This window comes from Leptosomus discolor, chromosome 3 (assembly GCF_034619465.1).
Source record: "Leptosomus discolor isolate bLepDis1 chromosome 3, bLepDis1.hap2, whole genome shotgun sequence".
Classification (NCBI taxonomy): Eukaryota; Metazoa; Chordata; class Aves; order Leptosomiformes; family Leptosomidae; genus Leptosomus; species Leptosomus discolor.
In genome coordinates this window covers 35,714,656-35,729,017 of record NC_141393.1, presented here as the reverse complement: position 1 = coordinate 35,729,017, position 14,362 = coordinate 35,714,656, and the positions used below count along the sequence as shown (strand labels likewise).

General features: G+C 35.3%; 1 protein-coding gene across 2 annotated transcripts in view; it reads left to right on the top strand.

The window, feature by feature from the left end:
• FMN1 (formin 1) overlaps positions 1–14,362 on the top strand; it is a 178,775-nt gene that overhangs the window by 108,885 nt on the left and 55,528 nt on the right. For both annotated transcript variants that reach the window (XM_086462891.1, XM_086462892.1), the window contains 5 exons: positions 3,518–3,579; positions 4,335–4,423; positions 9,051–9,180; positions 10,266–10,412; positions 13,875–13,934. In XM_086462891.1, the coding sequence (XP_086319017.1) occupies positions 3,518–3,579; positions 4,335–4,423; positions 9,051–9,180; positions 10,266–10,412; positions 13,875–13,934 (488 nt within the window). The remainder of the gene's footprint in view (positions 1–3,517; positions 3,580–4,334; positions 4,424–9,050; positions 9,181–10,265; positions 10,413–13,874; positions 13,935–14,362) is intronic.

Genomic DNA, 14,362 nt, shown 5'->3' with positions numbered 1-14,362 from the left:
AAAGCAAGTCTGTTATAAAAAGCTTTGGTACAAGTTTATATTCGAAGCAATACTCTTAGTATGTGAAATGTAGTTGGCAAGTATTTTTATGTGTGCCTGTTAGTTTGAATGCATGATGCTGATCTGTTTTTTGTCCTAGCTGACGGTTATTATATCCTAATGGGTGCAACCCTGCACTAATGATCCTTGTGTATATAAATTCTTCTTGTTGTGAGCAGACACCATACGCCACATAAAAATGTTTGCCTCAATTTCCCTGCAAAAAAGGATCTCAGAAACCAGACTTGGCCAAGTAACAGATTTTTTAAAGGTAGAGGAACCCAATAAAATTACCAGCTTTTCACAGCATGAGTCTACTTCCTTTCAACATATTGTGAGGTGTAGGTGAAATATTCTAACTGAACTGACAGTGTAAGGAAGACAGCTAACTAGAAAGCAAGATAAAAGTAAAAACCACCGATGATGATTGATATTGTAATAGCTATTAATTGTTTTGGAGCCTCTTTTGTAGATTTATGATACTTCATCTATATTACTTACACTTACGTGAGTCTTGGTATAATGAGAGTCAATGCGATAAAGTATCATTGTTAAATTCACTGCATCAGGAAGAGCATTTTGTAAAACTTATCATGGTTTTTATTCATTTTAATAATGTTAATATACGTGTGATTAAAACTGGGTTTTGTTTTTCACAGAAAAATTAAGAAGCTTTTGTTCCTTGTAACTAAGTAAAAAGTAAATAATTAGTTTCTTTGATCTGGTGTAATGGGGTTTTTTCAGCTGCCCCAATTCAAGTTAATTTGCACAACATACTGTGAATGTATTGCACATGCCATATTTTAAAAATATGAAGAACACTAAGACACCTGTGATTTTGGGGATTTCTTCCAGCTTTTCAAAATCAATGCTCTTTTTAAAAAAAATTGACCAATCTTCATAATTTTACATGTTTTCATTTTTGTCTTCTGCTCCAAGCGCGTGTGGCATTAAGTTCTATCAGTGTGAATAAAAAAAGATATAAGGACAAAGATGTTAAATACCTAAAGATGAAATAAAGGAGTGTGTGTGGATTTTGGCAGTACTTCTGACTTTCTGGGAGTGTGTCTCTACATACATTAACATCCTAAGATGACCAGCTATCATTGACTTGAGTAATAAAGCTAGATTTTTAACTGCAGCCTGTCTGCATAGACATTGACAACAATAGCAGGATAGGTTGTATAGCAAGTAAATCAGAAAATATTTTCTTGGTACTTTTATACAATCACATATTTGTCTAAAAGAGAAAACAATTCGTGTTAATGTCTCTTAACACTGATTATTATTAGTTCTGTTAAAAATGTGGTCCTTTATCAGGACCATATTTTATTAGTTTAATTTCAAACATTTGGTTTATCATGTCACTTCAAAACAATGCTGATTTGTTAGAACTGGGGTTGAGTACAGAAACATGGGTAAGAAAATACAGCATTAAAAATCACTTTGTAGTTTTGGGGCCTTTTCTGTGACAAATCTCTGACTGAAAATTCCAGTTATATGTGCAAATCTTGATGTTCTTGTTAAAGTGTTCTTTTTTCAAACTACTTTCTGTCATTTTAATAGTTCTGTACCTGAAAAAATCTACTATTAGTTGTATGTTTTGCATTTCTAGTGCGACTGCAAATTACCTTCAATAAGTTGCTTTTCTAGATAAGTCTAGACAATTTTTTCCTTGTAAGCAGATCTTGGAATATTCCAAAATAAGATGAAACCACAAGGGGAAGTTTTTGAACTCAATATATGTATTTTAAAATCTTAACAATTAAATATATTAAACTGTGAAACCAATTTTCCAATAGATTTTCCAATCTCTTAGGTTCTTTTTTGACATTTCATTGGATAATACAGAAGATAATGCAACTCCAACTGATGGAACTATCCTGGAAGAGCCAAGAGATGATCTCATAGATTCAATCCCTAATGATTTTTCTTTAAACAAAGATTTTTGTCAAGCTCAGTTGTTCAGGCTTGATATTTGGTTACACTCTTGAGCTTTTTTTGAATCTTTCCAATAGGACAAAATTACTTTTTTTCACTGATACTGTCTTCTTCCGTATAATTCTTTACTTCTAACCAAGGTGTAATGTCAACAGATGGAATCATAATTGACAGGCAAAATTTTAAAGCATTCTAAATGTCGTTGGACCTTTTAATAAAATTAATTAGCCTGCCACAGAGAAAATTTACTAGCCTGCTGGTTAATTTCACAATGTAAAATCATGGGGTAGGTGGAAGAGCAGGCGAAAGCTTATTACTTTTAAATAATTATTTAAAGATGTGCGCCTTGGCCCTTTCAGTCATGGATTGCAAATGCAGCAAGAGCTTTTAAAATCTTCTAAATTCGCAAGCAATCAGGTTTCCTTTGAAGAAGTATAATACAGTTGAAATTAAAAGTTGTCAGGTACTAGCTAATGATGAGTCACTGGTTATGTGGAAAATTGGTAGAAGCCTTAAGCTTGATTCATTTGGGATTAATGTTCCCAGTAACATTTAAACAGAAGTCAGGAGTTCAGAAATTGTGCCCCGTCCCATTATGAATCTTGATGAAATGCTGGTTTCAGAAAAATTAAACATCCAAAGTGCATCTCTTCGCTTACTGCAATTTAACAGTGGAGAGCATTAGAAAGTGCTGTGAACCAATCCTATTTCATTTTCAGAAGAGTCCAAATACATTGTCTGAATTGTAATGTCATTTGCAAATGTTGGAAACACCTAATGCCGTACATTCCAAACGTAGTAATATTTGGAACTAAGATAGGAAACATTTTGAGACTTTTCGTTTTTGGTAATGAGGCAAAATTAGTCATTGCAGAGTATACTTTACATGTCTCTGTGTGATATTTGAAAGTATTTATCTGAAAATTGTCATGTGGGTAGTTTTCTAGTGGATAAAACTAACTCAAACATTAGCTGCTCTATGGAGATACCTTAAAAATCTGTAGCACAATCTTTTTGTGCTTGCAAATTTGCAACTTGCAAATCTTGGAAGTTGGTTTGCCTATCTGCTTCCCAAGATTGCTAGCCCCAAGACAAGGAGATCTCACTGTTTTCGTATCTCCCTGGTCTCCCATGCACATAGAGAGACCTGAATATCCTAACTCTCAATTCCTTCCTATCTAGCCTTCTAAGCTACAACGAAATCTGTGCTGTTCATTGTCTGGTATCAGTTCTCATGTTCTCCTGCCTGACCAGCTACGCAATCAGCTGGGTCCCTGGCAGGTCCTGTTTGACTGCCAAGTATACTGTAGGGGAAAAATAGAACTCCATTCTCCTGAGACAGTTTATAGTTAGTTCTTGTGTGAGTGCTGTGACTTGAAGTCAGAACAAAAATAAAATGCAGAAAATAATAAAATATTAGCTGAATACAAATGTGTCCTTTAGCTAGGTCAGATCTCTTTAGTACATTTCTCAGGAAACAGAATTGAAATCTTAAGTATGTTTTCTAGCATCTAATTTGTGATTGTATTCTATACAGCTATACTGTGTGTTGATGACTCTGTAGTAGATCTGGAAACACTGGAAGCACTCTATGAAAATGTAAGTAAGCTGGAGTAAAGCTGTGGTTAATCACCATAGTATTTCAGACACAGAGTAAGTAAAGCTTTATTTTATGTTGTCATTTTAGACTAGAGACATTATGTAGAAAAAGTCTTTAGGGAATTTAACAGTAATAAAATAGGTAACATAAAATAGCCATTGACATGCTTATTTCTCTTACTGGCTTCGTTCTTAAATCTCAGAAATTTAAAACAGTGGAGTGCCTTTGGAATCGGGTTAAAATGTAACAAAAGGCATAGCAGTGTTCTTTCCTGAACAGCCTGAAAAATACTGTCCTTACTTAAGGCCTATGTTATGCTAACATGATGAATTTTTCTCATTCAAGATCTAAGTGGCTAGAACAGTTAACTCAGGCTACTGCATTGCTGTCCTTACCAAAGTTGCTCTGTAGACTAAGTATATAACCTTCACGAACTGTGTGACTGAAGGAGCATGAAAGAATATGTTTGCACTTGACTGTAGAGATGTCACACCTAGCTCTCTGGCCTAAACTGCGTGAAGCATCCTATAGCAATATTTGCAGTGCTGTGCTCTACAAGGATGCCCTGCTTTGTGGCTGTTGGTAGTAAATGGCACTGCAAGGCACTGAAGGAATTTATCATGGATCTTTACGCCTGACTCTTTTGCATAGTCTAAATGTTTCCCAATAAAAAATGTAATTGTTACTTGCAGACAAACAGGTAAATTAGTAATTTATTAATTTGTTATTAATTACTTTATGTTAATTCACTCAGAGAGCACAAAAGGATGAACTGGAGAAAATCAAGCAATATTATCAGACTTCAAAAGAGGAGGAACTGAAGCTTCTGGATAAACCAGAACAGTAAGTTTACCTTTTTGGTAATATTGTTAATATAGTATAATCCTTTGCTGATATGTTAAAAGGAATCTTGATACGTAATTTTTAGTAGCTAATTTTCAAGGCATGTTGTAAAGTTTGCATTTATCACATGACTTCTTTCAGACATGACAGATTTAACTATGTCAACTTGGACCACCAGAACTCATAAAATATGTAGCCTTGAATCAATGGAAATTTCTGTTCTCATTCTCACATTTGTAAAAGGCTTATCCTTCCCTTAGAGCTTTTAGGGCTAAATTAATGTGTTATAAAGCTGGGCTAGACTCGTTTTGCTTGTTGATTATTTGAAAGAGCTATACAAACAGACAGTTTTGGTGCATCCTGTGACAAAGACACAATGTACGCTCTGGTCATGCTGATTGAAGACCTACAAGGCTGATTCCACAGTTCTTCTGCAACTGTAGTGGGCAGTGACAACTGTTAGGATCACAAACTTAAGTGTTGTATCTTCTGTTGTAATAAACTGCACACCAATGTGAAAAATCACAAGAATCTGTGAGCAGCATGGTAATCCTGAATTTTATTTTAGAGTATAGATTTGATTTCAGATTTTGGCCTACCAGTGGTATTTGTCTTCTGCTAGTTTGCTACTTTTCATTTCATACTCCCATCCTCCTCTTCTAATTACAGAGCAATTTCCTGCCCTGAGGCTTCTCTGCCATCTTGCTTCCTTTTCCCTCTTGTCTGTTTTTGTCTTTTCTGCTGTTTTTAGCATGAGAAAGAGTAGGAGGAGGAAGAACTAAAACAGTAGAAATAATATATGATTGGTTGATATCAGAGGTATTATATTTTCATACCTTTTATTCCCATTAAAATGTTAGTGGTGAAGAGCAGATTTTTTTTTCTCTTTCTCCTAACACAAGCAGCTAATACTCATTTGTGACTGTCCACTGGGGAATAGGTTAATGTTGGGAGATGAGGCTATCACACTCTTTATTAAGAGTGGCTGTAATTCCTGAGTAAGGCTTAAGAAGATAAATATCTGTGAAGTGTATATACTAACTTCTTCTTGCATCCCATATCCATGGCTTTCATTGCATTGGATTAGGGCGTAAGAATACATTGTGTGACTAGCTGATGTTTTCCAGAGCTTGAATCTTTGGCAATCTGCTTGCTGTATGTCTGAGTGAAATAAATATTAATGCATTTTGTGTTCTGGTGGACACAAATCTTGTAGAGTTAGAAAAGGTTGTCTGTTTTTGTGAGTTATAGTGGGGAGAGGTTGGTCTTAATGAAACGAAGGTTGGATTTATGCTATCATTTTTCCATAAGTAAAAGTAAAGAACTGGAAATAAAGCAGTTACACCTGATCTTTCGGGGTGAAATAGTAGTGTTAAAGACAAAAGCTACTTTTTATGAATTACTATTCTTTTTGTTCTCTCTGCAAGTCTTAATTATCCCTATTATTAAACTACATAGGTTAAGAAAACTAGCTTTTAAAAATGTTGCCTCAAGGGGGAAACAATTTGCTGATGATCCGTTTGTGTAAGTTTTATTGGACCTTCAAAATAATGTCCTTTCTGAAAATTCAGGAGATCAGAGGTGTTTTGTTGTTTAAGTCAGCCTCCAAGTCAACCTAAATGCAGAATTGGAGATTTGTTGGAACTGTACTATGCATATTAACTCCGTTAAAGGGTAAAGACAGAAAAGTGCTAAATTCTATGTGTGATTAAAAATATTTCCTACAAGGTGTAAACCTTATGTATTTTCTTTAATGAGGAGCAGAAGCAAAGTGCAAACTAAACCATTTATCAAACAGTAGCAAATACAAGCAATAGGCATTCTTGTAATGAAAACATTGACATGAATTCACTGAAGTCTAAAGAAAACCTTTGCCATTTTTAAACGCTTGGATTCCCAGACAAATTGAAAGCTTCACTGGTATCACTGATGCGCTCCTGCACATATGATTTAGATTTGTTTTGCTAGCATATTAAATTTGCTATTGTTGGCACAAGCTGTAAGTATGACAGCAACGTGACAATACCCCCCTAAATTATGCTTCATGATAGTAGTTGTTAAAATGCTAATATTCATTAACATGGTAAAGATTTATATGCACAATTGGCCACAGTTTATGGCTTTACTAGCAAGGTACAGATGCTTTAGCTAGTTTCAAAGACCCTTTTAATTGTGACATAATCTCTGTGAAGTCCTCTCTACTGTGAAAGAAATACTGATGAAGGAAATAGTAGCAGAATATGGTACTGAGCTTTCCTGTTTTGTTTCTAGATTGAATTCAGGAAGTAGTGAGCTATTGATAATTGCTGTCCAAGTAATGCCATTTGCTTCTTTTCGAAGACCAATTTGCTTTGACTTCAGTTTAAATCCTGCTGGCTTACTTAGAAGCTTGCAGGATTAGGTACACCTTTTTCCCCAAAAATTATTTCCAAATTTTATATTCTTAAATGTGGATAAATGTGATTAGTTTGCCTCCATGGAATCAGCCGTCTTTGTCTAACTTCTGAAAGAATGTTCTGTTACAGTAACAACATGGTATTATGCCTGGCTTGAAAGTACTCTCAAGTCATTTACTACAAGATTCTGGTAGGATAGAAGAGTTCTCAAGTAAATGCATTTTTTTATTTACAGTTTCTGCAGGAGAGGAGTAAAATGGATCTCACAGAGATGAATAACAAATTTTCTGTGTTTACTTTGGGCCATAAGGACTATAGCAATGAGAAGCCCATCAAAAAGCTATGTCACAGTCATGTCGTCGTTACTTTAAGTCAAAATCATACTTTTCTCAGACTAAAATTACAAAAATGACTGTACTAAGAATATTCATTTCTCTCCAAAAGTTTTTGTCCACCTGAATTGGTGGTTTATCTTTGATAACCATGGATTCATTCATTTGTGTTTAGTAACTACATTTGTAGTCACTAAGATTCCTTTTTGTGACAGATTTCAGTTGTAAGTGTTCTGTCTGGATATATGCATTGAATACTTTGAATTCCAAAATCTGGAGGCATTTTTTTCTTACGCTGATGCTCTTTTAACTCTTGGCACAGTTATGTTGTATTCCGATGACCAGCAGTGTAGGAGATAGTTCCCTTTTCAAGGGAAGGCAAGAATATGTGTCATTTGGCTTTTTAAATTTAAACTTTTAAAATGTATGTATGTTGGAACTTTAGTGAAGCAGTTTGGGGTTTTCTTTCTTTTGTTTCTCACACAAAGTGCAAAGTATCCTCTTTTTTTCCTGGCAATACCATTCATTCCCAATAGGAAGCATTTTTATTAATACCAGCTTGGCATTTCTTTTTTTCCCCACTGCTTAAGTGTAAGAGCCAAGGCGGGCCTCCTCAATCCTTCTCTCACAATAGACTTTTTCATCAGGCAAGAAAGAAGAAGAAGGAAAAAAATTATATTCCAATTAAAACGTAGTGTTTCACACAAGCCACAGGTGGATTTTGCTGATTTTTAGACAGCCACTCTTCAGCAAAGCATTGCATGCATGAGAAATTTGTAAAGCAGATTTGAAGATACTATTTATTATGAAAAAGAAATAATTTGGAGAAATCAGATGTATTGGCTTAAATAATTAAAATAAATTTAATAAAAATTCAAGCTAATAATGGTTCACAGAATTTCCCATAATTCAGTGAAGTAGAAAAACCTTTACAGCATTGCGTTAAGGGTATCTAAGGATGTCTGCAGACAGGAGATTAGAAGAATGTTTCTAAAGTGATACTGGAGCAAAAGGCAGCTTATTTCTGGGTTTCAAGAAAGCACGTGTATCTCTGAAATACTAGACTCAAAACCCACAAAGCTTCTTGGGTTATTTAGCCAAGCTCTTACATTTTGAATTGAAGAAGAGAAAAGGGAGGACTTACTTATGCCTTTGGGATGCTTTCATTTTGTGATATCCGAACTGGAGTTGCTGAATATGCTTCTATTTATTTTTATTTACCAAAGACTTAAAGGAAGAAAGCCGGAATAGACTTATGAGGAAAGTGTATATATGAGGACAGATAAAGAAGAGAAAAAGAGTTAGTAACTTTGCAGAACAGTGACTGAAGAGAGATATAATCTGCAAGTATTTTAGAGCTAAATACACGGCTAGGTGCATTTCCATAAAACATACTGCTGTATAAGTGGAAGTGTGGTGCAAATTAGTAAAAGAAAATTGAGGCTAAGCATCAGAAGAAATTTCTTGGCAGACGTTTTATATTATGAAATAATCTTGTAGGAATATGTTGAGTTTGGTATTGCTGGGCACATTTTTAAGAGAAGCAAAAACACATGAGTGAAAACAGTAAACAAACAGCATTTCTCTAGCTCTTTTTTTTTTTTCTTTTTTCTTTTTTTTTAAACTTACATAGGTTTATGATTCTTCTGTTTATTACTATGCAACTGTGATAGTGGGTTAATGGATAACTGTGATAACAAGGTCTTGCCTTGTTCTTGATGTAGTAGGGTTTCTTAACACATTGAGCATCAAGAATACAACAATTATAAATTACCAGATTTGATTCAAAGAAAGTAGGAAGGATTGCATGTATATTTCATGATACTACAGCTTGGATCCGTTATGTACCCCACAGATAAGAAATGTAAAGATTCATTAATACTCTTTTTTTTCCCACAGATTTTTATATGAGTTATCTCAGATCCCAAACTTCACAGAACGAGCTCAGTGTATTATCTTCCAGTCAGTTTTCTCTGAAGGGATAACATCAGTGCACCGGAAAGTTGATATCATAACTCGTGTTTCCAAGGTAAGTCCTAGTGAAAGCTAAGTAGAAACAAATATATTTTAGAGTATTCGTGCTTCTTTTTTTACCGTAAGTGATGAACCTTAAGTCTGATTATTGGCTTTTCAGGAAAATAAAAATATATTAAATATTTTAGCTGCTTATAAGAACAAAAGGAGGAGGAAAGAGGGAAGGTGAATTGTGTGTGATGCTCTGGGCTCTATGTAGGATTTTTTTTTTTTTTTTTGAATGGTAGGGTTTTATTACTTTGCACATTAGGTAGAGTAACAGATAATCTCCATAAAATAGAAGTTAAGTATCAGACTGGCTTAGCACAGGGCCTTGCAAACTTACGTTTTTTTGCACATCACTGTTGAAGACATAGCAATAGATGCCTGTCATGCTCATTAGCTTATTGCTTTCCCCTGGTGTTTATATATTTCTGTTAACCCTGACACAGCAGAATTTTTAGTACCTTACAAAGGTTTACTTTCTATACTATAAATGTCTAAAAACAAGACTCTGAATTTATAACAAATAAAACCTGAAAAGTAGAATTTATTAGTTCTCCACTGTGTTTCTAGATTTCTTTTCTCTTTTGAGGCATAGTAATTTAATCCTTAGCCCTGATATATCTGCATTAAGTATGGATCCAGAAATGTGAATTTCCAGAGCATCAAGGTCGATAAGAAGCAGACTGAATATGACAGGCTGAGTCTAACTTAGTGGCAGCAAAAATAGCACATCTCCATTTAACTGTGCATTATGCAAACTCATGATAAACCACCTCACCTGAAGATTTTTAAAGGCTACTGAGAATGTTTAGTAATCTTCTTCCATTAATCTTTTTAACATCTACGTAGTATATGATGCCATATAATTTGCTTTGTATGGATCAAGTGAAACAATATTTTAGGCAGATACAGTCTAATAAATGCTTCTCTTAAATGTTTGATTCTTGTACCAGCTTTAGCTTCCTTTCCCTACAGGGGTAAAAACACACAAGAAACAAAACAGCGAGCAAAAATAAAATTTAAAAAAGTTTTTTTTATGTCAGCAATTAGACTTTTTGTGCTAACAGAGGTTACAGACTCGTATCCATTTTCCAGGCTTTGCTGAACATGGCAAGTGTAAAGGAAATTTTAGGTTTGATTCTGGCTTTTGGAAATTATATGAATGGCGGGAATAGGACCCGAGGTCAAGCTGATGGATTTGGTTTGGAAATACTCCCCAAACTAAAGGATGTCAAAAGCAGAGTAAGTACTAATTTTTACTTAAAAGATAATTTTTCTCAAGTGATCTTTCTTTGTTCTACCATCTGCATCAAAAATTAATCTTTTCTTATTTCTTACCATTCTTGCTTGAAAGAGCAAGGAACTTTGTACCATTTTCTTGCTTTTTTCTCCCAACTTTTCACCTCCTTCTTCTGCACAAGTGCATATTTCCATAATCTCTGATTTCTCCTGTTCAGTACTGCTAGGGTAATTAGCGTATGTGAGAACTTCTGTGTGTCTCTTTCTCTGGTAGAGACTTAATTACAGTAGGGTAAAGAGAAGTGAGAGAGCACAGACTGCTGAAGTCTTCTCCAGTAAATGTCCACATTCATTTTTCTTGCTCTTAAGATAGCTCTATGTGAGTAAAAATGTTTTAAAAATCAGGTGTAAAATCAAAATATCAATAAAAGTTCAGTGTAGTATATACACAAAGGCATGATAGGTAAAGAATATAAATATATAATATACAGGATTTTAATCCTTTTCAAAGAGGTGTGTCAGACCCAACAAGATGTTTTCAGTCTTTGTTTTTGAACTGGAAGTTAAATAGGTGTAGAGCATGAATTCTGAATGGCATGCATGAGAAAATGCTCATAGGTGGCAGTAAATTATTTTGTCAAAAATTGAGAACCACTAGCATGTTTTTGATTAGTCATGCTAGGATCAAAGTCAGGCTCAAAGAAACTATGGACACCTTTTGAGATGAGGTTCCTTTTGTTCCTTATTTGAGTAGGGCAGAGGAGGAGGTGCTAGGTAATGCAGGCAATGGAAACACTGCTCAAAGTCGTTCTTTGCCAAAGCATACCTAGACACCATATGGATATATGAAGCAGCAGAGAACAGGAGGTATTTTCTGCTGATGCTGGTATGGATTTGGAGGGTGAGAAGAAAACCTGTTCTTTCATGTTCTCTTCTCCGATGTGAAGTGCTGTCTTGAATTATAAGAAAGGCAGATTTTAAGCTTTTGTTCCCAGTTATACTTCATGTATGTAGGAGTGCGTTTGTGAGACAGGTGATGCCATCTTGTAAATACTATCATTAACAAAATGTACAAACACATTTACTGAATCGTTCAGTGAGCAACTGTATTAAGAAAGTTTTTCCAATGGATTTGAGTCCAAAGAAGAGCAGCAAGGTGGTGAAGGGTCTAGAGAGCAAGTTGTATAAGGAGCAGCTGAGGGAACTGGGGTTGTTTAGTCTGGAGAAAAGGAGTCTGAGAGGAGACCTTATCGCTCTGTACAAGTACCTGAAAGGAGGCTGTAGTGAGGTGGGTGTTGGTCTTTTCTCCCAAGTAACAGGCGATAGGACAAGAGGAAACAGCGTCAAGTTGCGCCAGGGGAGGTTTAGATTGGATATTAGGAAAAATGTCTTCGCCAAAAGGGTTGTCAAGCACTGGAACAGGCTGCCCAGGGAAGTGCTTGAGTCACCATCCCTGGAGGTATTTAAAACATGTAGATAGGGCACTTCGGGACATGGTTTAGTGATGGACTTGGCAGTGTTAGGTCAACGGTTGGACTTGATCATCTTAAAGGTCTTTTCCAACCTAAATGATTCTATGATTCTATGATTCTAATTCTTGCTTTCGTTCTCACTGCAATGGTTCAGCTGTTCCCTATAAGCACTTTTCTTCCAGTCCTACTCCATGGACAAGACACAGTACAAGCTGCAGCTAAACTAGAACCAGGCCAAGTTTCCGAGTATTCAGGTGTTCATTAGTTGGCCAGCTGCTGTGAAGAGCAATGTAAAACAACTGAGCTTTGCCTGACTTTTCTCAGTTGAAGTACTAATTTTAGTCTCACTCTTCCATCTAACCATAAACTTGTAAGAATTTAATTATCTCTGGGACTTTCCAGTTTGGCTGAATTTAGCCAGCACATTCCAAAATTATGAGTTATGAAAAGGAGTGACAGATATACAGTATAATTGCATAAGACTTGTTCCTCAGCAAAACAAGCTAAAAAACTACAGCATTTACAGTTTCCTGGTAGCCAAAATATATTATTAGTTTAGACTAGTCTCCAAAATGCATAAAAACTCAAAAGGGGTTGGCTGCTACAGGCAGACATGAAACCTCAGAGGTAATTGGTAGACTGTATTTGTAAGGAAGAAGAATGCAGGGTCTTATATATGTGTCCTGTTATTCCCTTTTGGGGAATCGCCAGCAAGCAGTATTACGTCTAGGTAAGCTGAATTCCAGGAGCTAAGGTAAAGAGTCAGTGTTAAGTAGCTCTTACTTCGTATAAAAGTCATCTATTGTCACATGAGCCTAGAAAGTTACTTGATACAGAGATTTTTTTAAAAATGTTGCTCACCAATTCAAAATCTCTGTGTTTTGTCTTCTGCAAAGACTCTTTAAACCAAAGTAATAGGTTTGATAGTTTAGCATATAGAAAATATAATAACAGGTGTATTTTACTCTAAAAGGGTGATCAAATGTTCCTGAGTCACTTCAGTTCCTTTTTTTGTCATGTGACCTGCCAGCAATGTCTTCTAAAACCATTACGCAAGCAGAGTGGCTTTGTCTGCATGACAGCAATGACTTGCTTAGTTAGGAATTTTGCTGGTGTATGATATTAATAAAGTCTAATGTGCTGCAGGCTCCAATATAGGCGAGGCAGCTCCATACAGGAAATCAGACATTGTTCACATACAAATGTTTGTCCTGATACCTGTCAATGTACAATATGAAAACACATCCAAAAAAGCTTCAAAGGCATTCCAGATATAATTTCCTATATTATGATTCTTTTATGTTGTTGAACGGTACCCCATAACATATAAGTCGCAGTTTTACACTTTCCGTTTAGTTCATCTGGCCTATGCTGACCCAATGACATGTAATGAAATAAAATGGTGTTGTGTACAGTTGTTGTATGCAAGACCATGGAAATGGTGATTCCACAAAGTGAGTATTAAAATTCATGTTTATAAGGCAACAGAGCATGAAATATACTTGTTAGGTACATGCTGTCTGGTTGTATATTTCAAGTAAAATATGAAAAGATATCTATGCCTCTTTCAGATCTTCATTATAGTTTAATTGAGACTAGAGGAATCAAGAAATTCAGCTCACCCTAATATATCTGAGGTGACCGTAATATTTAGTTAATACTATATTCAAGAATAATATTACTAATTAATGTTATTATTCAAGTTAATATTCAGTAATGCCTTGTATTATCAAAAAACGATAGGAGGACAGCTTCTCCCAATGGATGTTTTCTTACCTGGTATTTAGAACCAAAAGAAGCTCTGGGTCCTGTGGTGGTATGATTAAGCCCATGGTTTTTTGGTCAATAATGCTGGGGCTGAAGATATTGTAAATCCTATTTCTCACAGCAATATAAACTAATAATATATTTATTTTGAAATAGAGTAAATTTTCACTCACTTGAAGCAGTGTTAATCACACACATTTTTAATAATATACTTATTTTTTCCTAGGATAATGGTATTAATCTTGTGGATTATGTCGTCATATATTACCTACGCCATTGTGATAAGGTAAAAGATTCATTTGCTGTATCAGCCTCTCCAATAGTAGGTATCTTTCAGACATTGTAAAAGGGTTTATATTAGCTTTTTGAAAATCTGAACACAGTAGCTCTGATGGAAAAGTAAAATTAATTTCTTTTGCATTCTTACAATAGTTGTGGGCCTCAATAGGTCTGAAGTATGGTATAGGTTTTATGATAAGGCTTTGCAAAATTTTACACTAACAGTTGAGCTAACCACTGCAGGCAATTGCCTGTGACTGTTGCAGACCAGACAGGTGGTCCCTGTCTTCTGACAGAATGCAAGGATAGGTTGGTATTTTAAGAGGTGAGTCAGCTGGTGGGAATGAAGTTAGAGGTTGAAAATGTGGCAAGAGGTGAGGTTGCTGCTTTGAGTGAGTTACATTTTTGAGGCTTTTTGATAGATGTCAGCAGTGC